The sequence below is a fragment of the Anoplolepis gracilipes genome, chromosome 1 (assembly GCF_047496725.1).
Source record: "Anoplolepis gracilipes chromosome 1, ASM4749672v1, whole genome shotgun sequence".
In the NCBI taxonomy this organism is placed as follows: Eukaryota; Metazoa; Arthropoda; class Insecta; order Hymenoptera; family Formicidae; genus Anoplolepis; species Anoplolepis gracilipes.
This window is the reverse complement of record NC_132970.1, coordinates 17,326,433-17,354,360: the sequence shown is the minus strand read 5'-3', so window position 1 is coordinate 17,354,360 and position 27,928 is coordinate 17,326,433. Positions and strand designations below refer to the sequence as shown.

At 35.7% G+C, this 27,928-nt stretch overlaps 1 protein-coding gene across 3 annotated transcripts; it reads left to right on the top strand.

The window, feature by feature from the left end:
• The first annotated feature begins 69 nt into the window (after positions 1–69).
• LOC140676037 (beta-1-syntrophin) lies at positions 70–27,199 on the top strand. Of its 3 annotated transcripts, XM_072910666.1 has the most exons (18): positions 70–704; positions 3,382–3,818; positions 6,046–6,362; positions 6,996–7,393; positions 8,393–8,734; positions 8,841–8,985; positions 9,272–9,677; positions 9,848–9,946; positions 11,609–11,978; positions 13,202–13,414; positions 13,634–14,209; positions 14,900–15,202; positions 16,781–17,075; positions 18,456–18,728; positions 22,357–22,778; positions 23,040–23,225; positions 23,393–23,739; positions 24,711–27,199. In XM_072910666.1, exons 1-18 carry the CDS (start codon positions 525–527, stop codon positions 24,760–24,762), a joined length of 5,361 nt encoding a protein of 1,786 aa, XP_072766767.1. In that variant the 5' UTR covers positions 70–524; the 3' UTR covers positions 24,763–27,199. The 3 variants fall into 3 exon arrangements, with proteins under 3 accessions (XP_072766767.1, XP_072766772.1, XP_072766780.1); XM_072910671.1 differs by lacking the exon at positions 9,848–9,946; XM_072910679.1 differs by lacking the exons at positions 70–704; positions 3,382–3,818; positions 6,046–6,362; ... (9 more) ...; positions 16,781–17,075; positions 18,456–18,728 and adding an exon at positions 19,863–20,474.
• The last annotated feature ends 729 nt before the right edge of the window (positions 27,200–27,928 follow it).

Sequence of the window (27,928 nt, the reverse complement as noted above, 5' to 3'; positions counted from 1 at the left end):
CCCATCCCTGTTCCCACTATCCGTCTCGCTCACGCACCCTCCCTCGGTCGCTTCTCTCCGAGACTCGACGAGAGAAGGGCTCGTCATCCCTCGCGAGGACCACCGAGACGCGTCGCTCCGGTCGCGTTCGCGTCTGCCAACGTCGCGTCGCGGTAGACCGTCGTCATCGTCGCCGTCGTGCTCGCCGTCGTCGTATCAAACGTCAAGGGTCCGCGAGGACGACTGATTATCGCGGACAGAACCGTGTCTCGCGTCGCGAGTGTCGCGCGAGAAGGACACCATCCGGTGGCGAGAAGAAGACCACCATGAACGTCCCTAGGGCGCGGGACTCGCCGACGAGGTAGTCTACGAGGAGACTGGCTGGCTGGCTCGCGGTTCACCCTCTCGGTTCATCCCCGAAGAGCTGGGAGACACTTCTCTCGCTCGAGAGGGATAAAGCGGGATAGATCGATAGGCCAGCTGGTGCGCAGCGTGTTGGCAGCGTTCTCGCGACCGGTCGGTCGTTGTCGGGGGTGCGGCCCAGGATGGTGAAGGCACCGAGTGTGGGACCCGCCGGTGCCCCGGCGGGCATCAGGCGGATCCATCCCGGCCCGGAGATTGCCATGAATCCGAGAAATCTCCCCACGGCGTCCGCGAGCATGCCGCCCGTTATGCGAGGGGATGCCAACGCCGTCGACAGAACGACGCCCGTTTATCACCCCCAGGTACAGTCTTCTCGATGATGGACGTGTTTACGTTGGGAGCAAAAGAGCGAGAGAAAGAGAAAGATGTATGTCCGATCGCTGGAAACGGTTGAGTTATGTATGCTTGACTTTTGAAACACTTTTCTTCGCGGTTTTTTTTTTTTTTTTTTTTTTTTTTTAACATGAAATACAATAACGGAGAATAAAAGGAAAATAAATGAACCGATTAATATGAGTTAATCGATTAATATCAATATCATTATTACAGAGATTACACCGATGTTATTTATATTTAATTCATGTCGATTTATGAGATTATGATGCTGCAAAGATTATTAAAATTTTATTCGTTGTAACATGCAAAAATTTTATAATATAACTTAATTATGCTGATTTAAAAGTGTATAGCGTTATATTACGTAGCAGATAATACTTTAATACCGGTATCACCGGTATATCATATCATATTAACCGTGAAATAATGTAAAGACCTCACTTTACACATGCACTTTTCACATATTACAAACACTTTTATATCTTAAAAGTTTTAAATGTTAAAGTTTATTAATCACATCTGCACGCGTCGCTATCGGATCTTATTACCGATAATTAAATTTGATTCAATCGCGTTGTTTAAAGTACCTACATCTCATTAATGGATAAGTATATTTAACTTTATTTAACTTCATCAAGTATATCTATCTTTATTTAACTTCATTCATTATATCTAGCTTTTAATTTTCCGTATATTAATATAATCTGATTTTTAAAGGAATAAAATAATTTTTAAAGAAAATATTTTTATTTTATTTTATATATATGTTTGTATTATTTTACATTAATTTTATATCCGTTTTTCTTTCTCTATCTTTTATTATTCATTCCTGTATGTATGTCTTTAACATTATAATATATTTATTCACGTGCATGTGTAAAAAACAAGAAGGGTTTATAATTTTGTTTGCGAAACGATTTTAATTAAAGAAATATTAACATTGCAAACATCGAGACGACGAGCTTCCTTTTCGGTGAAAAAGGTAATATTATTCCGATCATCCTCTCATCCTTTGAAAACGAGGACGTTGCTCGCGTTTGAAAATCCGTTTCCTGCGATCGAATGTAGGTCAGTCTCCTAGAGAGAAATGCTGTTCTCCCTCGGAGGAGGCTACGCGTTTATTTTCCCTGCCCGTGTCTCGTCGTCGATCTCGCTGCTCAACAACGACGAACAATCTAAACGAATCTTATTACCGGAAACTGATAATACGATAACCATTAGACGACTACAATGGTAACTTTATGGGGCGCGGGTGGAAGATAGCGGAACTCCATGTTTAGCAAGGAATAATGCAAGAACGGTAATGAAGTCCGGGAAATTACAGAAGTTTAATGCAGCGTCTATTACGATTTCCGATAACGATGGCTCGGCACAATGAATCACGTATAGCGATGAAACTTCGATGAATGAAGCAGTTTACTGTACTTGATCAAAGAGCGATACGGTTTTTAAATGCCCCGGGGAAAACAATGACTTCTACACATAGTAAGAATTGTGCACGTGTTTGCCTTTTTTTTCTTTTTCTTTTCTTGTAAGAAAGAGTGTAGCTATAAAATTTCTATTACCCATAAGTCTAAAATATTTTTAAAGAAACACTTCAAATTTTTCGTGTTACATTTTTCCAGACAGTTTGCCGCAAACTTGATATCGAGAAGAAATATCCTTTAGATGAGAATTTTCTAATATCGAGAATAATATCAATAATTAATATCTTACAGGCAATCTCAAACTTTATTTAATCTTTGCATTTTTCCAATAGGAAAAGAAGTAAAAACAAGTTTTATTATACATATATAAATATAATATAATTATAATTATACATACATGTATAATAATATATGTATATTTATAATTATATTATAAATTATAATTATAAATTATAATTATAATTATAATTTATAATATAATTATAATTATATAATTTATAATATAATTACAAGTATATATATTTAAAAATATTAAATAAATATAGAGCAAAACAGAGCGTTTTCACAATAATTTTACTGTACTTAGAATCTCTTAACGGCTAGTTCTTAATAATTCTTTTTTGCAATTTTGTTAACATAAACAGGTTAGCTTTTTATCGCGGTACTTGAGTCGAGATTCTTCCGCTACTTTCTATTTCAGTTTTTAATTTAACATATAATGTTTCAATTAGATTATTTTTTTTTTGAAGAAAGAATCTAATCTTTAGCTTTGTCAAAAGCTCTTCTTTAAACTTCTAAGTAGAAAATTGTACCTTTATCATTTATTTCAAGTGAGAACTCGATTTCTATATAAATTATAATAAACTACGGAAATCTTTGAGCAGGTTCTATAAACGAGAAAATAAATGAGAAAATTGAGATTGAAAATAATAGCAAAATTTTGACTCGCGACAAAACGATACAATTTTTTTTTTTGCCTCAGTTTTCAACGCAAGATTATTCGATTCTTGTGCAGAGTACAATCGTCAAAATATCGTTGATCGGTAAATTATACATGAATCTTGCATAGCAATCCGTTCTAAGAGAACATCCATTTCTCACATCTCATAAATCATTTCGCATATCAATCAACGTGTCAGTCCCGGACGAAATCCAGTTTCCTCAGCGCGTTTTCGTGAATACATTTAGTACATATAATCCCATTGGTTTGCGACAGGTGGACGTCTCCACGCAGGTGGACCTCCACGGTAGCTATGGCGTGCCGGGCAACCTGGACTCGTGGGACCGTCGGGCGACACCGTTGTACTCGCGCGAGGACATCAAAGAGCAATATTGCATCACCAGCCGACAGCTGGACGCCGTCGAAAAGTCCGGCGGCGGTTTCTTCGGATGCTTGTCGACGAGGGGTCCGTCGCCGTGCAGCTCCACCAGGAACTCCATCCTGTCGGCGTGCGTGCGTAGCGTACCCAGCGACGAGAACCTCTGCGACGCGCCCTATCCCCGTAGGCCCCTTCAGATCATGTACCGTCAGCCTTATCCGACCTATTCCCGCGGTCTGTCTCGCTACGATTTCGAGGACGAGTCGGACTGGATCGAGAGTTCCTACTTTAGGCGAAGGCCGAGATCGTTCTGCACCGTTCCCGATCCAAAGAGGTAAATATAAGATCGGTTTTGTAAATAGGCTAAACTCGGGTAAGATGGCCATTGTTTTTTAAAATGCAAAAAACATACTTTTATTTTTCTTATTTTTTAATAGCGTTTGACATATTATCTTCACTCAAGCTTAAATTACGTAATATTATGGAAATTAAAAAGGAAAATATTTAATAGAAATTTTATATTATCAAAATAGTACGGCATAAGCATTTGTCATCCAACTTTTACCCAACTTTTAAGGAAAAGATGACCATAATATTTATAAAAAAATAGTGAAAACGAAAATAAAAATTATAAGTCATATAACAATTTACATATCTTTATGTCTAACGTCGATTACGATAGCTCGGTTGTAATTTATTGGTCGTTATAACAGTTTTTAGTAAACAAATGAAAAACTTTGCATGTAGTAAAAAATAAAAATATGATATCAGATTCACAATATCGTTATTTCGAACAATGTATGCACATAAACTACTGTTGTAAATATCGATTATCTTTGATAATGACTAAAAAAGCGCACTAGCGATTATTGAAAAAATTACAGCCTATGACCATCTTTCCGTATGGCCATCATACCCTAATTTACCCTATAATTCTAAAGTAGTCAACCAATAACGAGATTAAAACTCAAGAAAGTTAGCTGTCAATATTACAGACGTACCGCAGTATCTATATAATTCTCTGATGTATAAAAGTATGTTTCTTGCATGTACGTGAATTGGCAATTACATTCTGTTTAATATTTTTCGTAGAACGTAGCTTGATCGTTTTGTTAAGAATGGCAGTCAACTGCTAATAGGCCCAGTATAATTGCGCATATAAATCGACACGTGCAAAAGGTAATATTTGACTCTTCGTCTATGTGGAGGAGTCGAGTTCCTCGGATATTTGGGGCAAATTACTCCGGTGGGACGCGTTTAGAATGTATGTATCTACTGATCGATTTATTGGTAAGGACTTTGGTAACGTAATTGATGGAAAGGCGTGTCGCGTCGTAACGGCAAGCGTGCAAACGGAAAGGCAATGAAATTGAAATTTAAGAAGACCTTCATACACGGTCATATCATTCTTTTGTTTTCTAAACGAAATTAAACAAAAAAATTTTGGAAATATAAATACAGTTAAAGAAATACGTTGTGCATTTGAAGAGTGATACAATTTTCGTTGAAAAAAGAACGATAGATTTTTGGCAACAAATCTGTAGCAAAAATGCACAATTTTTACGTAGTTCATAGAAATTGTTTCGGAAATCTACCTTTGTATTTACATTGAGGAAAAGAGAGAAAGGATATCCTATGGTTTTAGATAAACCTTATATAAAAACGATATTTATATAGCACACGATGCTCCATCGACTGTTACGTGTAAAGCCTTCCGTGGTCTCCCCAGTGTATAGCATGTGCACCTAAGGGGTTGGGTTTATTTCTGATTAGCATGAGTGCCGCAACGCTCCTTTATCAGCTTTTTAAGGTCAACGGAAAGCGGTCAATTAAAAAATTATGGTTGCGCGCAAAATCACCGTGTGTATGCAGAATATACAGAAGAAGGAGGCAATAAAATAGATTTTAGTACGACGATATAAATATAGTACCTTTTGTGTGCACCAACGATGTTATTTTAAATTTATTATTTTCTTTATTAGTTTATTCGTTCATTTTTCGTAATTGTTTTGCGATAAAAATAAACCTTGCAAATTGTACAATACAATATAGCATCTAAAATATTCTGACAATTAATGCAACATGTACAATATACATGTATGCGCGTTTGAGGGTCATCTATTTCTCGATGGAATGACATAATGTCATTCTGTTTCCCGCGATAGTATCCGTAACACGTATAATCGAGTTGTACTTGCAACAGTATCGATATATATGACCATTATCTTTTGACAATATACCTCCTATATAATTCATTTTATTTTTATTATTAACTATAGAATATAATCAATAAATTTTATATATATATATATATATATATATATATATATATATATATATATAATTGATTAAAATAAAATCTGCAATCTTAATTTTTTTTTATACACGAATTAAATTTACTTAATCATTTTAATATAGATAGTTTTAATAATATATTTTTGTAACAGTTTATAAAATTATTTTTATCAATATTAATTGGTACGTCAAATCAATCATAAGACTAACAATAAGTTTAATAGTGTACTGTAATTTGACGAAACACGTGATCCTCTCTCACGAAGATACACTTGGGTGCCGGAAGATGAAGAATCCATGAGGCTGGAAGGTCCGCGACCGGTGCTACCACCAGTGATACCCTCTCCTCCTGCTGCCATGACGACAATGCAAGGACCGCAGGTTCCAAAAACGAAGCACGTGAGCTTCGCGAGATCGCACACGCTCACGTCGTTCGAAGTCCCGAGAACCAGAAGCCCACCGAGGCCACATAATGCGGAACGTCTTATAGACTCGCAGCCGACAATGCAGAATACTATACTGCCTTCGTCCTTGCCCTTAACGCATCCTTACCCTGGCATTGAGCCACGTGTCCTCGTACTTGGTAAGTTTTGTATGCATTTCTTACAATCATATCGTGTAATATGATCGCAGAGTTTCTCGCATACACACACACACACGCCCACACAAACACATACGTGTACAAATACAATACATACAAACATACGAAATATAAATACGACAATCTAAAACGCTTGGATTAATTTTATTGGAATTTAATACGAAAGGTATTTCAAATCGCGCAGTGACCCTGTACGAACTGTTTTGATCCCAAGCCAAGTATCACAGATTAAAGCCGGACGAATAGTTGAGGCTATTTATCCGTGGTCGGCAAAGTTCGTTATAAGCTAAATTAACACTCGGGGAACTATGACCTGGGGAGAAGAGACGAAATGAGACGGAATATAAGTATATTAAAAGATGACGAAATAAAGTTTAAAATTATGCGCCGATTTGTTGAAATAGGATAGCCAATTCTCGCTGAATTTTATATTTTATTTTTAACAAACTTGAAGAGTCAACTTTACAATCGCAAAATTTCAAAAAAGACATTTATACAGATTCTTTATATTCTTATAAATTGATATTAAAAAATAGTATGTTATTTTTTTTTTTTTCGGAACCGTCGATTCAAAAGACAGTTTGATCTCGATTTGTAGCTATCTACTTGTTTCAGAGAAACAACCTAAACGCGGTGCCATGAAGACTCAGGCGACACAAACCGAGATTCCGGCAATGTTTCGCGGTCGCGTGCTGCCGGTGACCTTGAGTCCCAGAACCATTCATCGTGTCAAGATGGTTTCTCAGGGTGCTCAGACAAACGGTATTTTTAATGGTAGAAAATTGACGAAAAGCTACTCGGAAGCTGGACAACTAGGGACGCCGCTCGGCGGTGGTCAGGTAGGCGCACCGACGAAAGAAGAAAGCGAGCACGAACCGCTCCACAGGACACAAAGCGAGGAACCACCGAGATCGCCCTTTCTCGTTTCAATGACACCACCACCGCTTCCCTCCTCCGCCACCGTCGTTATTGAAGAATCCTTACGAAATGGAGACATTGTTCCCGCTGGAACTGTAAGTATCTAACGTTTACGACACTTTTTTACGTTAAGGGAAGACAAAAAATATGAATTTTTTGTTGTTAAAAACGTACCGCTTAAATAAATAACTTTCTAAAGGAATTTTTAATTTCTAGAAAAAGATATAATATCTGGAGAAAGTGTGAAGACAGAATGATACAAAATATATTTTAGATACATTAAAATATAAGCAGTCTTATTTTTTATTTATTTAGGTAAAAGATTATGAATTATCATTTTATCCAGATAGCTCCTTTTATCTAAATAAAGGAATTTTTAATTTCTAGGAAAAGATATAATATCTGGAGAAAGTGTGAAGACAGAATGATACAAAATATATCTAAATATATTTTAGATACATAAAAATATAAGCAGTCTTATTTTTTATTTATTTAGGTAAAAGATTATGAATTATCATTTTATCCAGATAGCTCCTTTTATCTAAATAAAGGAATTTTTAATTTCTAGGAAAAGATATAATATCTGGAGAAAGTGTAAAGATAGAATGATATATCTAAATATATTTTAGATACATCTAAATATAAGCAGTCTTATTTTTTATTTATTTAAAAAAGGTAAAAGATTAAGAATTATCATTTTATCAAGATGACTTCTTTTATCTAAAATAAAGATAAACATATACCTTCACGGAGAAAATTTTATATTAAAAATTACTATATGGTATGTAGTAACTGTAGAATCGTTCTAAGTTAAAATGCTATTACGTCAATTTTTTCAGTTTTACATAACAGTTTAATTTAGAATGATCCTAATGGTCCACAGTTACTACATACCATAGTAATTTTTAATATAAAATTTTCTCCACGTTAATAAAGACACTTAAAGAAAATAAAATGAAGCAATTACTTCATTTAAATGATTATTTATTTTTACTCACAGATAAGAGAAAAAACTTTGGCTATCGAGCAAAAATTCTTACGACATGAGACAACTGAAAAACTGTAATTTATCCATAATTCTGTATCCGTTTCAGGCTCGAGAGCATCGTAAGTCTCTCGATATAGACGATCAGGAGATCTTTATAAATTTCAAACCGGCACCGGTGTCGCCGGATGCGCGGGCGCTCCTCAGTCGAATCTCCGAGCCTACGCGTAGATTTCTACCCCTCCAGAAGACCTTCTCCGACGGCGAGATTCGTATCGAGAGACGCGAGCTGATCGGCGAAAGTAGCGAGCCGAGTTATCCTCACACCTGCAGAAGGAATCAGCAAGACTCTTGGGGCAGAGCTGTCAGAACGCCCGTCCAATTTTCCTCGACGCCCGAGGATCTGTCCTTGTTGCGAAGCCTCTCGCCCCACGAGGATCATCATGAAGAGGTACCTAAAAAAAAAAATTAAATTTCTACTTTATGCGAAAATTTATTTAACCATCTTTTGTAAAATTAAAAAATGGATTATAAAAAAACAATCCGCATTTTTTCAGGAATTCCACGAAAATCTAATACGTCGGGGTCTCTTCCGAAAGAGAAGCGTATCCCTCGAGGATGGCGTGCAAGGTCTGTCGTCGGACGACTTTATGCTTCCTAGATCACTTCCTACTTCACCCACATCGCCAACCGCAGCAGCAAGTGCGTCATACAATATCTTTTATTCTATTAGTCTCCATTATTATAAACGAGCTATATAAAATTGAAATATTTTGTAATTGTTTATATAAAATAGAAGACTGTCGGTGAAAACGTTGAAACACTCTTTAAATTCAATTACGAGACCAAATGTCAAATGATAAAATTTATCTCTCAATAACAGTATTTATAAGAAGATTATTAACTTCAATTAACTGACAAATTGGACAATAACAATTAAGTAATAAATGAATATCCAATAAACATCCATCGACAATTTCCTTTTCAGCGCCACGTAGGATCTCGCAGACCCCGAAGGACGATTCGATGCCAAACTACGCCTTATTGCAGGCGGTCTGTCCGGCTGCCTTCGGCACCGGGATCGGCATCGCCGGTACCGGCATCATCGGCCAGGCAGCCTCGCCGTTCGCGTCGAGCGATTCGCTGACCAACGACGTCACCAGGGACCACAGCGACGGAATATGGAACGAATCGCAGGCGACGGTTCTCCAAGCCGACTCGTTGGCTTTATTAACGCCGTCCTCGAGGAGACGGCATCTTTTACTGCTGCAACATCAGCAACGTTCCTCGATGGATACCGAGGCTCTCGATGTCGAGGACGAAGTGGAGCCTTGTCCGCCGAGTCCACGAATACGCCTGGAGCCGGCCACTCCGGTGCAACCCCTCACACCAAGGTAGGCTACGCCAAGTTCATCTGTTTTGAGAGAGTCTTATGATTGAGAGGATTAAAATCATGACGTGTGCGAAGAAATATTTCCAGAATTTCGATTGAAAAATATTAAATGAGAGATTTTCGGCGCTCTGTCTTGTATATTACTTTATTTATAGAAGACACTTTTTGCAGACGCCATTACAGAACAATACAAGATCTGTTACCGGTACAGTTTCAACAAATTTACTACAATGATGTATCCGCAACAGCACATTTTTATGCCTACGATATGTAAGATTATAATGTATTTTGATCCGATCTTGTAGTAGTACCCCAAATTTTGAGTAACTTTTGATAAATCATGTTTGAAACATTTCTTGTCTCTAGATGTCTTGGGAAAAAAAAACAATCAAAATTCTGTCAATTATATCGAAAATCTAAAAATAGGCTGGAGATAATACATCCATATCTGTTTTTATTTCTACTATTCCTAAAAAATCGATATAATTGATAGAATTTAATAAATAGTTTGATAGATAGAAGTGTGGCTTTATCCTAAAGAAATTTAGAATTCCTAATACGTTTCACAAAACTAAATTTCAATAATCAATAATCAAAGTGTTAAAAACAAAAAAGAAAAAATTATGCCGATTTTTTAAATTCTTCTTTAAAAGATTGATTTCTTTCTCTTACAAATTTATGTGGATTAAAACTTTTTCGCATTTACTATAGTATTTTTTCACTATTATAGTATTTTATTGGAAATTATAAATAACATTTAAAGAATTTTATCAAAAAGTATTTTGACTTATATATTAATTTTGATTAAAGTAAAATTACATTTAAAATTGGCATTTTTTTGGACTTTTTATTTTTACACTTGGAGCTTGTACTTTGATTAAACTTCAATTAACCTAATCAACGATTAATTCAACTGGGGTGGATCTACTGAAGAATTTTTCAAGAATTTTTAACTACGTAATCCATGTTATTTTTAACCTAATTTTCTTTCTACGTATCAGATAATAATTTTATCATAATAATATTAATAAGATATAAATATTATTTAATGGATTATCGATAATCGCTCCGATTAAGTTAATTAATGTTTTATCAAAGGTTCTTAAACACTACATCTCGTTTCGAGACGTATCAGAAATCGATATTTTTTCATGTTCCTCCATGTATATAAATATTAAGATGAGACCATCTTGGAATATTCCATGAGATATTTTATATATTTTATGTCAAGATAAAAAATGGTAACGTAAAGTATTTGCTTCTTTACAATTTGACGTAAATATAATTTTATGTAAAATAATTTTTAAAAAATTGATTTATACAAGAAATATGATTCCGCTTAAATAAAAGTGAACGGAGACTTGCATCCTTCGTAAAAAACTTGGCAGCGAGATACTTTGCTTGTTTTATAAAAAACAACAACAAATGTTAAAATTTCAAAGAGAAAAGTTATTTGCCATATTATTTAATATAGTTTCTGAGAAAAATATCGCTTGTAACATTTTACGTGGATATAATACTCCCTGTATATACGCCCACCCATATACATCCGTGTTTGCTGCAATTTATACATATATATGGTACATAGTTCATATAATTTCATCGCTAATCTTTTATTATTTCGCATTAAAACATAGTTATAAAATCCGTCTCATAATAATCTTCTTAACATCGTACACAATACTGAATACCATGATTAAAAAAGCCTTTTTATTAACGAAAAATGAGGTCAATCTTTTCTTTTCTTCTCTAAGTATTTATTAATTATCATTATTAATACACATAATTTCTTCTTCAGTAATGTGATTCATCATCATTATATATAACATCTCTCCCTATATATATTTAAGTTGAAATATTGCTTTTCTCTCTGGGCATCCCTCTTTCGTCCGTGCGATATCTGTAGTAAAGACCTCTACGTTCTTTCTCCAGTCTCGAATCGTCTATTTCCGCGAGCAACGGTCGGCCGAGGAGTGGACTACGTCGCGCGAGTCCAGGTCCACCGTTGTCTCAGCCCCAGTCGCAGTCGTCGAGCGAGTTCGGTTTAAGCCTGGCGAGAACCGACTCGGGCGGCCGCACCGATCTCTCTGAGACCTCCGAGGATTACGTCACTGCCAATACTTCTACGGAAACCGGGACCACCACTGGCACATCCGCCACGACCAGCTCCTGGTCGAGACCGCCGCAGACGTCCAGCGCCGCGGCGTCGGCGGCGTCGGCACCGGCTTCGACCACTGCGACCGCCGCGGAAGGCAGCTCCTTCGAAAGCGCCAGCTCGATCTACAGCCTGGCGAGGAGCGAGGTAAGCTTGCTCCGTCATCTTCCGCACGATACCCGAATCTGTCTTTAGATATTAAACAATTTTCGGATGAATTACAATATAAATGTCATTGTCATCACTTGCGATTCTCTTCGATTTCCTTAGCAAATTTTTTTTTTTTTTTTTTTTTTTTTTTTTAGAAATTGTACAGACGATCGATTTAAGATTTTTGCAATCTTCAGTTTATCTAGGGTAAACTAGAGTATGATGGTCATACGGAAAAGATGGCCATAGGCTGTAATTCTTTCAATAATCGCTACATAGTGCGCTTTTTTAGTCATTATCAAAGATAATCGATATTTACAGTAGTTTGTGTGCATACATTGTTCGAAATAACGATATTGTAAATCTTATATCATATTTTTATTTTAGACTACCTGCAAAGTCTTTCATTTGGCCACTAAAAGCTGTTATAACGTCGAATAAATTACAGTTAAGCTATCGTAATCGATGTTAGACATATTATAAAGATATGTAAATTGTTATATGACCTATAATTTTTATTTTTGTTTTCACTATTTTTTTATAAATATTATGGCCATCTTTTCGTCACTATGGTCATATCTTTTCCTTAAAAGTTGGATAAGATGGCCAATGCTTACGTCGTACTATTTTGATAATATAAAATTTCTATTAAATATTTTCCTTTTAATTTCGATAATATTAAGCTTCAGTTAAGATAATATGTCAAACATTATTAAAAAATAACAAAAATAAAAGTATGTTTTTGCATTTTAAAAAACTATGGCCATCTTACCCGAGTTTACCCTATAAATGTCATTGTCATCACTTGCGATTCTCTTCGATTTCCTTAGCAAATTAAAAATTTTTTTGTTAGAGAAATTGTACAGACGATCGATTTAAGATTCTTGCAATCTTCAATTTATCTAATTAAAAATTTTTTTTTATTCCGTCCAAGAATTTTTAACTATGTAATCCATATTACTTTTAATCTAATTTTCTTTTTGTGTATCAGACAATAAAAACATAATAATTCTATCTATAATAATATTAATAAGATATAAATATTATTTAATAGATTATCGATAATCGCCTCGATTAAGTTAATTAATGTTTCATCAAAAATTCTTAATCGCTACATCCAATCCTCCTCTCCCTTAAAATTTATTTAAAATTAATGTCGTGACAGCTGATCGTATCTGTGAAAGAAATTTTAATTGATACGTTATATTTATTTTTAATAGGCTGTCGTCGAGGAACCATGTAGTCCGCCACCAATTTTAGAAGAAGCGGAAATTGCATTTGGATTAGAATTACCTCCACCGTCGATGAGGTCTAGCAGCAGCAGTAGCTCGGGTAGCTACGATCTAAAGGACGCGATGACAGATCCGAATAATGATCTCGAGCAGGTCGCTCCACCCAGCGGGCATACCTCAGAGACTGAATTAGATCGAGATGTAAGTACACGAGATCATATTGCGAAGAATTACAACCATCTTTTTTCAAATTTATGAAAAGTTTAAATGCCAAATAATAAGTGGGAAAAAAAATAAAAACCGTAGTAAATTATTTTCGAGATTTAGAGCTGATGAAATAGACTTAAAAAATTATTATTTAAGAAGAAAGCTTCCCTATAAAAAACTTAATAAAAAAAAAATAATTCATCGTATCAATAGGAGGGTCATCGATCGTCGTCCGGAGGTTACGCCGAGTCGCCGCCTGACATTCGCATGTGGAGCGAAGAGGAGCGTCGTCGGAAAAAGAAGACCTTCAGTCTGGACTTCCTCGGAACTGCGTCCTCGAACAACGTCGAGCTGGAGCACAGCGCGGAGCCGACGTATCCGGAGAACGTCGAGGTCAGTCCGACGCCGAGCCACCGTCACCGATCACGAACCAAACCGACGTCGGCTCGAAGTCCCCATCGAAATAATAGAAAGCGAGACGCGATGCAACAGTCGGCGCAGCTGCAACAGCAGCAGCAGCAGCAGCAGCAGCAACAGCAACAGCAGCAACAACAACAGGCGCTCAGCAGAAGTCCTCAGAAAGAAGAATGGAGGGTCGAACAAGTCGAGGACGGTCCTCATGCACCGACGTCTGACGATTCTAGCTGCAGTCATCATTATCACATGCATCACCATCATCATCATCACATGCATCGGGAAGGTGCGGAGAGTGGAAGACATCGTCGGACCAGAGAAAGCCCGAGGAGAAAGACCAGCGGTTACCTTTCAACCAGAAGACGTAGTAATGAGGTAAAGATTATATTCATTTTTATTATTGAGAAAAAGAGGAGAAAGAAAATTGTGTATTTGTGTTCTATATTTATACAATTCATTTATATCTCTTTATTTGATCTCTTGCTCACTTGTACAATGAATCAAAGACTAAAAAAGATAAATAATAATGTAAATGTATCTCTTTGACATTTCACATTATTTTATTAAAAGATTGTAACAGTCTGGCAAATAAAAAAAATAGAATATTCTTTAACATTTTATAAAATTTTTAAATAAATTAATAAGGTACTTTTAGGCAATTTTTAATAAACTTTTAATTAATAACTTAATCTAATAATATTTAATTAAATAATTTTAAACAAAAATTAAATTTAAAATTAAACACTTATATTTATTTTATTTAATTACTGTTTTAAATTTAATTTGTTTAATTTAAATATTGTTTTAAATTTAATTTGTTTAATTTAAATATTGTTTTAAATTTTATTTGTTTATTTTAATTTATTTAATTTAATTATTGTTTTAAATTTAATTTGTCTATCAAAAATATATATTTTTTAAATAAAATAGTATTTGAATCAAAATGTTACATGACATTAAAAATATCTTATTTTCGATTTGCTGGACTGTCATAACTCCTTAATAAATTATTAATTACTAGTATAAATTACTTATTTATCGCGAACGAAATTATCCGTTTTGCAGGACAAGAACGCGGCGTTAACGGGTAGTTTGCCGCGAAGAAAATCCCGCCTCGCGGACGACATAGTTTGCGCAAGTCGTCTGAGTCCCGGCCGTTATCAGCGGAGTCCGGGACACAACGGTCAGCGAGCGATCGTCATAGAGACCCAGAGCCCGGAGGCGAGACTGAAGGCAGTGTCCGCGGAATCGTTGAGGTCCGTCAGCCCCGGCAGCGACAGCGTCTTTTACAGCGAGAGCGCCGATCAACCCTGCATCTCGGCCGTCGCCGCTTTGGACGCCGCGCACTGTCATCATTGCGGCAGAGAGGTGATATATTATTTATCATTGTATTTATTCTCGTTCGTCTCTCCCGCACACATTAACCCTTTTTGCTCTCAGAGTAATCTCTCTGTTTGCGTGATTGTTTTTTTTTATTCGCGAGTCCAAAAATTAAAAGAAAAAAAAGAGAAATACGCAGAAAAAAAGTAAGTGTCAAATCAAAACTTATATATACTCACATGAACGCAATAATTTATAATCTTCTTGGAAGAATTAAAAAAATCTTAAATTTCAACAATATTATAATCTTATTTCAATACTACAATTATCATTTCAAAAATAAAATAATTATTTTAACTCTAAGAAAATTATAAACTTCGATTTGAACATGTGTTGTTTCCTATTCAACATTTTTTCCTCTCCATTCAAGAAAATTATTCTTAAATAACAAGAATATATTTTTCTCGGTTGAACCGTATAAAATGTCTTCATCCAAGCAAATTTTCTTTTTTTAACGCAATATAATCTCATTTCAAAATTTACATTTTGAAACTAAAGATATTGTCAAGGTAAGAATATTCTTTTTTTCTGTGTATACGTTCGATTTCATACAACTTATTATTGCGCTTTTGATCGACAGACGCGATATTAATAATGCATTACGAGAATAATATTGAATTAGCTGGCGGCTTGAAAAGAGATTCTGAGTGTAAAGGGTTAATAGGATTTAATAATATTTCTATCATATCCATCTATGATCTTATTCATTATTCTACAAAAAACTTTCTAGTGATTCTTTTGTTTAAAAACTAGAAGAATAGACGTAGAATGCATCTAATTTTTCTACAGCTTTATTGTAGTTTTAAATTAAATTTCATTGTGAATTATATTTATTACTAACTTAAACTGCAACTTTCTAAAAATTAACGCAATTAAATAATTACTATTATTATTTTATTATTATTTTTTTAGAGAAAGCCGTAGAGTAAATCCTTCGAATAAATACCGTTTTATCCTCTTTTATTTTAAAAACAGCATTCACTTCTTGTAGTTTGCTTTTCACTAGCATCAATTAGACAAACAACTTGCTCTTCTTTTTGCTTGATAAATCAACATGCGTTATATGGATGCGTATATAGATTTATATTCTTTAGCGAAAACTAAATTTCCTTATTTATCGAATATATCTTTTCTAAAAGTTTTTATTCATTAAAAAAAAGAAAAAATTATATTATAGATGAAATATTGAAACTAAAATTATTTTTAAAACATACATCTGTAATATACTTTTTAACAATAGAAAAAATTTTTGCCTTTCAGTTATAAAAATATCAATTCATACAAAATATACTATTTTCTTTCCCGTTTCATGTTTAATCCAATTAAACAAATAGTAACGATTTTAACATTGAAATGATTAAAAATATAAAAAAAGATGCAGATATTATTGGGAGTTGTAATTACATAGTAGTCGCATTGATTTTTTTATTGAATAAATGCCACGAATGAATAACACGATATGTAATAGGAATGCAAAGTAGATTCTTCTTTCGATCTATTTCGATCTGTCCATCTGTCTGCCTTCTTTCTCTATCGTGTGTGCCCTCCTGTTGCTTCATCCCTGAGGTGTCGGAAGAGATCGTTCGACCACCGGCAGGTTTTGCGGACTCCCCGGAAGGACACAGAACATCTTCCAAGCACGTTACAGGGCACCGGCTGTACAAGAAGTTTGACAAGAGGTACAGATCGGAAGACCGAGGGGACCGTAGACATCGCCGTGGCAGTGCCGGTAGATCGGACATTCGAGCCAAATCGGAGGAGAGGGCCACCTCTCGATCAGGAAGCAGAGGTTCGATCGACGACACTGGTAGGAGAAGGCTGCAAGCTCGAAGTACCGATGTCAGTATGGAAATTCTCACGGGTAAATTTAATTTTTGCAAATAATAAATTTATAATGGTATTAAATTAATTACAAAAAATATAGATATAATACATAAATAATAGAAATTTTTTCTATGATTTTTTCCTGTTGGGAAATTATAAGGAAAATCGTTATTTGGGGTGAAAATAGAGATGACAAGAATCTGTAATATATATATAGTAAATAATTAATCTGCATAAAAACACAGATCGATAGATCAATAATCAGTCGTTATATTCGCATAATCTAATAAAAAATCAGAACTTGAGAAATTTATTGCATTCCGCGCGAATACGTCTTACTTCGGTCTCGAATTTTTTCTGAATTAAATAATCCACGCGGACTCGATCGTTAATAAATAATCATATAGTTCTTCGGTTCGTGAATAGAAAACTCAGATCTCGTTTAATCGTTTTACTCGTGAAACATCTCGTATCTTATTGACGTTTCAAACTTTCTTTTCGCATTTTTCTTACGTTCTCTCTTATCTCTAATTCCTAAAAAGATACACTCGAGTGAGCACAGCTTTGCTATCTCGGTACACACATAAAAACTAACACAAAAAATGTATCAATACTTTTTTCACAACTTTTAGCCATTTAAATATCGCACATTACCGAAATAACGTGTTTATTTATATATCTACCTGTCATCGACCCTCTTTTCGCGTTTTACATGCAAGTTATATCTCAATTTAGTTATATAAATTTATTTCATACATTTTAGCTACTCACACTCGCGATTATAATGTAATTTCGAACGTTCCTGACAGTCAGTTTATTAAAGGCGTACTTAATATTATATACATAATTCAATCAACTAGAAAAATAGCAAAAATATACTTTTATATTGAATAATATATTATATGTATATTATATTCATTAACTAGCCGATGAGCAGAATATCTGGCTAAATTTTGTAAAGTTTATGTCCAAAAATTAGTCAATTATTGTCTAGAATATAGCTAAAATTATTATCCAGTAATTCTCGAACTAAGCGTCGACTAAACTGGCGAGAATTTGTTTAAGTTTATTAGTGAAATACTGGCTAGTAACTAGAATTTGTAGGCATTAAATGGCATTACATTTTTTATTTTTTGTTTCAAGATAATATCTCTGTGAATTAGAATTTCAATTTTCCTTTATATACGTATATATGTATATAAGAAATAGTAATGAAAAAGTCAGTTAAAATTAAAACACATCACTTTGCGTTCAATTATTTTGGATAGTAACATTAAAATCAAGATATTTTTCTTTCATTCTCTCTTCCTCTTTTTTTTTTTTTTTTTTTTTTTACAAGAGACATAAAAATAGCGCCGTTACAGAAACAAATATTTAATAAAAATAATATATTGATTAGTTTCCCTCTTAATGACAGGACGAGAAGACGAAGATACTTATGTGGAACCGTACACGAGCAGCGAATGGATTTATATCGGAGATCTCGAAGAGAGTCACGTGTGGAAAAGACCCGACAGTAGAGACGATGAGGACGATATCATGGACAGTATCCATAAGGACAGACGGGACTCTCAAGAATCTACGGAAAGCGAGAAGAATTTTAAGAAGAGATATCAAGCAGCCACGCATAGGATGGTGCATCGAAAGAGTAGCGTTGAGATGTACAAGAGGATACAAACAAAATGTTTTGGTGAGTCAAGCCGCGTTATTTTTATCTGACAAAATCAGTATGTCTCACAAAAAAATTTAGTCGCTTTAAAATTTGACGTCATTATGAAATTTTCACGATCTTTATACCTTTCTCTTCAGTTTTGCTCTTGATTATTATTTGAAATATACAAAAGTACAAAATTTATTTTGCAGAGGCAAGATAAAAAAATGTTATAAAAAATGATTTAAAAATAAAATTTTTACCTTTAGAAATATTTTCGAAAAATAATTATATAAGACAAAGATATTATTCGTGCATTGATATGTACATAAAAAGAGTTTTAATTAAAAAAATGAATTGTCAAATTCTAGTTTAGCTTAAAATCCTATATAAACTGCTTTTCTGATTTTAATCTATCTCTTATAATCCATTAGCGCCTAATAGGGTTATCGCGATCGTGATCATAGGTTTCACCAATACACCTATTCTATTATATAAATGCTCATGTTTATGTACGAGTTTAAACCACATTCCAAAATTTCATTTCTCGACGTTATAAAATCATTCGGCATAAACGTCCGGCGTGGCACAAACGGGTCGCTTTAATGTCGATTTGCGCATTGCCAAAGAATGTTCTTAAATCGTCTCGCAAAAGCATCCTGCGTTAAATCTGCCGACAAGGGGAAGAGTTGAGTTCGCGTATAAATGAGGGCGAGAAAAGATAGAAAGAGAGAAGAAGCCAAGGCAAAAGATAGTGTCTGGAATGTCGTGAAACAGTGCGAAGAAAGATAGATAAACAAATAGATCAGAGCCAAAGTGTTAAAATGAATAAGATTTATTCCGAGAAATTTTTCCTAAAAAAAATCGAAGAATTACATACAGAATAACACGCTTGAATAAAATTATCTTTACAAAAATAAAAATTATGCTAATATTATAAACTTATGAATTTTTGTGTAAAAAAGCTAACAGTACTCTGTCATGAATATTTAAGAATATTTAAATTACGAAGAGAGGAAGAGAAGGATTAAGAGGGCGGAAAAAAAGGGAATCAGGTCACGATGCAAACGAGGAAAAAATGCGGGTAAAGAGAGAGAGAGAGAGAGAGAGAGAGAGGGAGAAAGAGGATGTTTCTTTCCGATTCTTTAAATAAGCACCGTGTAATACTCAATCTAAATATAAACCACCCGACGAGAGCAGAGGCCGACGTCGAGGCGAGACGTCAAGTCCGACTTCGTACGAAAGCGGAGGAAGAGCAGAGTCTCGGGAAGAGCGATATCCGCGCGCGGGTTAAAGCCGACGACGGAAAGAGGCGTCGGGGATGGGGGGGATGGGGGGATCCCATCGACGGGCCGATGCGTGACTCGAAGAAGGAGCTTTTGGCAGCCCAGTCAGTGGGTCAGGGCGCCGAGGTGCATTCCACGCGACTCGGCAGGCGTCGTCGACTTCGCGAATCCACCGTTTTCGTCGCGTGAGTTCATCCTCCTCGACCGAGCGCGCGGTTCATTTTCCGTTATACTGGCACGCGATATCGAAGAGGAGAAAGTGACAGATTAACAAATCTGTTTCTTCGAAGTTTTCTTTATTTCTTTTTTTTTTTTTTTTCTTCCTTTTTTCATCTAACGATCGACGTGATGGTGTGTAATTCCGCGAGTTCCGAATGCGCGATGAAAGTAGACAGAGACGTGACGTTGAAGCAAGCTCTCGAAGAGCTGCTGAAATGCATGCTCAGGGTTTGGTGCAGAGAAAGTCAAGCTCTGGCGAGATTTGGCGCGTCAACGACAGGTAACGGAATTGTTAATATTTCTACTTTCATTGATTGAAATTAAAATGTTTCGAAAAAGGAAGTAAAAGTGAGACGATTGCATCAGTGATCGATATTATAGTGAATGAATGGCATTTAATATCAATAAAAGCTTCAAGTTTATGAGGTTGAAATCTCATAAAAATTATATTTAGATTTATTAGATGATACTTGCATGTTATTATTAAAATAACTGATGTGTTATTAATTAAATAAACTTATATATTATCATTATTTAAATAATCTATAAGATATTTTGTTTATTCCGAAAGGTTTTTATATAAAATACTTTTTATATATGTAAATTTGTGCGTAAAGATACATTTTTATATTATTTTCAAAGTTAATTTTTTAATTTCGCGATCCTTAATTGCAATATCGCGAGACTCACTCTAGAGACAGTTATTATCGCTTATACAAGTTATGTATGGTGATAATGTCATTCTGTATTCATGGTTTGATTTCTATTCATGAAACATTGCACGGCGCCAAATTAACGACGACATAAATAACCGTAGCGAAGATACGAGTCTCTATCTTGACACAAAGATATTGGAAGGTACACACTTGACGACAATCGAATGTCGGCCAAGAATCTTTAAGATGTAGCCTGAATGTCTTAATGAGAGTATACACCTGCCGTCATTAAACACGCTCATCTACGTCTCACGTAATTGCAGCGGAATATATATATATATATATATATATATAGATATATAAGAGGACCTATATTTCATTAATGAAACGTGACGTTATTGATATTTATGACATTATTGGTACAGCGATGTATTTTTTTTTTTTTTTTCATCGTGTTTAAATGGATCAAAGAACCCACGGATGATAGACGTACGGTGAACCTGAATTATACAGGATATATAGGCTCTCGGATCTGTATCTAGCACCTATGTATATCCACAGAACTGACAATGCTTATGACACTGTATAATAATACTGTATATGTGATGAACTTCGCGCGCACGATAAAGTCGCGCTCTTTTTCCAGCATCTTTCACGTTCATGATCAAAGCGAGGGCTAAAACGGACGCTCCGGTGGTGGCGCAAAAATAAAAAGCGGCCGGTGGTGACGGGGAGTAGTCACTTGTGTGTAACGAAGGGAAAGGTCTGGGCTCGAAATATGCTCGATTACGTTTGTAGCGCAAACGCAGCCGCACCTTTTTGCGTATGGAACGTCGCGCGCGTGCCATCGTCGATCCATTTTTTCTTCTTCTTCTTCTGCTTCTGCTTCCGCCTCGGCCGATTTAGAGCGGCCCGCTTGCGCTCGCGTGGCACATAATCATGCCGCAACTATTCTCGTGTGGTGGTCGCTCGATACCACACGTGGCCTGGCCGTAAAGCGCGCGAGGCTTAACAATTTACCACCCTGCACATACAATTCTCTTTTTGCTCGTGTATCAAATGCTCCTCGTCTAAATATAATCTATCCGGCGGGACGGATTTGCATATTAAGCGCTCGTAAGGGAAATTACAAAGCGCATCAAATACTTTTTACTCAACGTAGACAATTGTGAAAATATTTTTCTTGTAAGCGTGTCATATTTATAAATAATATATACTTATATATGTATGTAAAATATTACATTTTAATAATTTTAAAAAATATTTTATTTAATATTAAAGATTTTTAATTATTCAGCATAATAAATATATATATATATATATATATATATATATATATATATATATATATATATGTATTTAAAGCAATACTCTAAAAAAATGCGTAAATAAATTAAAAATTTTAAAGGTTAAAAGCTACACAATAATTAACATATACTGTTTAAATTTCTAGATAAATTAAACCTATCTTATATATTCATCTTACAATATGCTCATATATTATAGAGAGCGACAAGAGGGTTATCGTGAAACGCGAGGCTGGGGGCGAATTCGGATTTCGCATACACGGGTCGAAACCAGTGGTGGTTTCCGCGATCGAGCCGGATACGCCCGCGGAGAGTTCCGGTCTCGAGGTTGGCGACATCATCATGTCGGTGAACGGCAGAAGCGTCATGGACGCCACTCACTCGGAGGTCGTAAGGCTCGCGCACTCCGGCACGGACGTCCTGGAGCTGGAAGTGGCGAGGACCTGCAACGTGTTGGCGCCGCGTATCACGCGCGCAGGAGCGAAAGAAGGCGCCGAAGAGGCTCCCCTCTGCTCGGGATACCTGTGGAGGAAGTCCACGTCGTCGAGCACGGAGAAGTGGGTTCGCAGATGGTTCGCTCTTCGTCGTGATAACTGCCTGTATTGCTACAAGACTGATTCGGTGAGTAGCTGCACTTAACAAGGCTATGGCTGCAATAACAAGATTATAAAAAAAGAAGGAATCTGAGTCTCTTTTTCTTCCTCCTTTGTAAAAAAAAGAAAATATTTTTCTCTTTCATTATAAAAAGAGAATTCAAAATATATGTATTTTTTAGATTTAGAAAAATAAAATGCAAAAAGCAAATTAATGTGAAGTAGAAATTCAGGATTGTCTGTGTGCGCGAGTCACTTGAGATACATATATATCTATCACGACACATAGGATTCGCAACCGGTGGGCGCGGTGATGCTCCTCAAGTACGACGTGGAGCAGACGCCTGAATTGAGAGTGCACAGTTTTGCGATAAAGAAACAAGGCGCCCCGACGTTACGACTAGCAGCCGATACCGAAGAGGCGGCAGCTCGATGGACCATAGTTATACGCGAAGCAGTCGAGAGGAACAATCAGGTAGGCAAAGTGAATTGCCCTTCGCAAGATGCGTAGATGAACCCATTTGAATATTTTTTTTCTATACAGTTAGTCGTTACGTTAAGTGGTTATTTTCTTAAATTTTCTCTTCTCGAAAAATCCTGATTGTTTATGCAAAATATCACGGCCAAATAATTTCCCCCAAGATCGACACCTGGCTGGACTCCTCGCTAAGAATGAGAGAGATGGCCGCGTGCGCTATCGCGAGGCCGGACTGTTTCGGCTATCTGAGCAAGCAGCAGGAACACGCGCGAAAAACGTCCTCGCCCACCGGCTGGTCCAGACGGTATTGCGTGTTGAAGGACGCCGCGTTGTACTTCTACGATGACGCCAACGCCGAGAAAGCGTTCGGCGTGGCGTGTCTGCACGGTTTCAGAGTACACAGCAGCGCGCCCAGCTCCGGCGGCCGGAAGCACGCTTTCGAGCTGCAGCCACCGGATCCCACGCAGAGAAGTTACATCTTCGCCACCGAATCGGAAATGGATAAGAAACGGTAAACATTATTATTGCTAATGATTTTTGCATCTTTATTAAAAATGTCTCCAAATGTTATCCAGAGTATTTGCTCTCCTGTAAAAAAGTTTTTTTTTTCTTACCTGAAATTCTCCGGAAAGTCGATAAATATTTTTAAGAAGTATATTTGCAAGACGTTTTAAAGCTTTCTATTATTTCTATTTATTTCTGTTTATTTCATATTGCTATTTTTGAAAGCAATTTCGCACACACATACATATCTGCTTTGGGGAAAAAACACGTTTACAACCTATTTTGAGGGCCACGATTAGTAATCAAATTATTTGGATGGCTCATAACTAAATTTTGCAATTAGCTATTCTATTTATTTCAAAGATTTTTAAATTATATTAGTCAGTTTTTCTCTCAATTAGTTCCGTCGACATCCAGTTATGCAAAGATAATTTTTACTTAAAGGGCACTAATCAAAATGCTAAGTTGCTTAAATACCAAAAAAATGGTCAAAATTTGTCCCAAAGTAATTGCAATTTTTAGTTACGCAGAGTTAAAGGTAAATTATTTACGTAAAATTAGGATTATGAGCAATCCAAATAATTTGATTACTAATCGTATAGGCCTCAAAGTGAGTTGTAACTGTGTTATAAAATAGTTATTATAACTAACAATATATTAAAAAATTCAGAATTATACATACTTTTTAATTCTTAAGAGACCCCACATATAATGAGCACAATTTTTATTCAGACTCAAATATCTTTTAACAAAGTATATGTTGCTGTTTTTTTTTCTCTCATTTATAATATAAGACGCATTTTTTTAATATTTAAAGAATTAAAAAAAATGAATTATCAAGGAATTTTTTTAACAAAATTTTAGATAACCTGTTATCTTTTCTCATATGCAAAATATACGTAATTCTTTTTCTTTTGATATTTTGTAATATTATTTTCTTTCCTATCTTTACTATAAATAATATTTCTGTTATTTCAGATGGTTGGCTGCCCTTGAGTATTCGATTGATCGATGGATAAAGATAGGTTGAAGCGAAACAATCCGCCCTACGACGAATCCAACGAGTCGCAGTAGCGAACATCGTCCAAGGAAATCCTCATCCGTATCCGTTTCCGGTTCCTAACACGTCGCGAATCAGCCGCGACGATCGCCGTTGGTTACCTCGACGATCATTACATACATATATATACATACACAGATACACATACACACAACACACGAACACGACACAGTATACACGTACACGTACGCTTGGATGTTTCGCCAACATTTTCATTTCAACGACGTTATTGAATCTCATCGTGTCATCATCATTGTAACTGCTGATTAACAGTGACGTTTACGTGAAGTTGTTCGAATAAAAATCAATGCTGAAAACAACTCGGCAACCTGTGTTCCATTTTCTGTGCGATCAGCCTCGTCGCTGTCGTCGTTGCTTGTCATCGGAATTGTTTATCAGCAGTAATGCAATTCCATCGAGAGCAGAGAGACTAAAATCGATGACTATAATCCTGCGGAGAGCTTGATTTTCGATCCTACAGAGATAGAAAGACGTAGGTAGAGAGTGATTGCGTTTTCTTTATCGCGAATAAATGTAAATAGATACATCTGCATCGGAATTCAAGCTCGTCGAAAAGTTCTATTCCATTTCAATTTCAGGATTAGAGTTTTTTTTTTTTCAGAGCTCATCACTGCTATGCGTCCAACTTGCCCATTTAATCCCATATCCTGTCCACATTGTACATCTCATCACTGGAGTATGGCGCTTTGTTGAATTTGGGTCAAAACGTGTGGTTGTAACAAGAAAGAAAAATAACGGGTACTATAAAAAGCCAAATTTCTCCAAAGTTTTATAATAATAACGAGACCCATTCGTGACGGTCCCGTCTGAAATATGTCTGCGAAAACGGGGACCTATCAAGGTTGTGTTTGTGTCGCTGAAACTCTATACGCACATAAAAGTAATTCTATAGCCGAGGAGGGAGGATAAAAAAAAAAAATCTTTTTAAGAACAAAACGAAACGCAAATCTCGAACATATAATTGTATAACGACGCGATAATCGGTAGGGAAAAGTAGTACGCTTCGCAAGCCCCGACGCGCGTACGCACATGCGTAGCGATATAGTTATGCGTACGCGGTATACGTGCATGTTATGGAATTGCTATTAATTATAATAAGTATCGTTATTCTTACCAACAACGCCAATACTTGTCAACGGTCGAAGAAAAAAAAAAAAAAAAAAACACTCCGCGGGGGGTGAGGGGGAGGGGGGGGAGGAAGACCCAATCTAATGAAAATTGGAGAGAAACGAAATAATAATACGTGTATGCGGACGTGTCTAGAAATATTATTGCGTGTGAATTCGTGCATATTTATTCTTGTGCGATGGAAATAAAAATCGAACATGTTGCGCATCGCTGTCAGAAAGTCGCGCGTAGGGAGGAAGCGCGAGAGGAGATCAGCGTATATACATTTTAACAAGAAGATAACTATACTGGCACATCAGGTTCAGATCCTGTCCGCTTCTACCGGTGTATAAAGGGTGTCCCAGAATTGCCGGTACATTACATTTTGCAGACGGTGAAAAATTTTCAACAAGAAACACATGATAAATCCGATAATATGCCTTATAACAATATATGTATATGTATATACACATATTTTTTAAAGCGAAGCTTTTTACTCTTTTGAGTTTTATTTGAAATTTATTTTAAATTTACTTTGACAAAAATTTTATTTAATGGTTTAGACGGCAAAGTTTTAATGCCAATTTTATTTCACGTTGTAAAAATTCAAAAGTATGGAATAACAGTGTCACACTTTTAAAAAAAAAAAAGTCAAGCCACAAGTAATCCAAGCAAGCGTTAAAATATGTACCGATAGTTCAGAGAGATACTATCTGCAACATTAAAAAAAATTTTTTTATTTAAAAACTTTCCTCAGATTATATACATATGCGTATATAATAATATATAAAATTATGAAATTTATTTCCTCTTTTAAGCAGGTTATATTAGTCTTATGTTGCGTTTTATTCATGTCGATAAAAAGAAAACTATCGAGAACGAGTCAACGTAAAGTGACAGCGGTATGACGATGCAGGATTCTCAAAGTATCAAAATCCTATATTCTACGAAAAGAGAATAATAGATAAAGAGTTAAAGATCGAGACGAGACGTGACATTATCGTCGCGACAGCATGGCGCTGAATTTAATAGCATTCCTTCGATGAACGCGACCGTCGCAAACACGAAGAGAGGAAAACGGGAAGAAGATTCAGGCGCGAAGAACAAGATAGATACCGACGATATCGTCGCTACAAAGTGCATATATTGTTTCATAATTGATGCGTCGTCTAAGATTTGTCGGAGAACCATACGTTTGAAAAAAAAAGCTTGTGTAAATCGAAAGGAGCCTGGACAACCGCTCAAAATTTCAAATAATAAAACAAAAAGTTTAATATAATTTTCTGCTATAAAATGTATATGTCATTTACCCATTGTTTTAAAACTCACATTGAGAAAGAGAGAGAGAGAGAGAGAGAGAGAGAGATTTTGATTTGATTTTCCTAGAGCGTATCAATCGACTAAATGTCATATAATAATATTACAAATTATAGTTTTGATATTTTATATTAATTAGGTATTATTTTTCAATTATACTTCTTATTAAATCAGGAATATCTTATTATTATTAATCATGACAACAAATATACTTTAATTGCAATACTCGCATCACATATACAGTATCTATAACATAATGAATTAGCTGTAATTTTATTTTACAACTTTAATCACATTTCTCAAAAGTGTGACTTAACGGAGCACTTTGGAATCATATTCGGCATCAAAAGAGCTGTAAGAAATGATTATTCTTTCTGTTTTTTTAATCGTTCAGCTGCATTATTAATCAAAGTGTGGCAGACAAGATCAAAACGGAGAGCGCTTGGTTTCTGTTTTCATATCGACTTCTCCGCGGCAAGAATCATCGCGGGGAATGGATGATTAAGACTCGACGTGGCGGCAATCGAAGGGCACGATCGATCGCGATGCACGATCCACCGTACGGCGTTAACCGAACGAATAGCTGAAAAGCCACAGGAAGATCTCAATTACGATGATCGCAATGAAATATCGCGAGAAAGAAAGAAAGAAAGAGAGAGAGAGAGAGAGAGAGAGATTTTTTCAGAGCGGA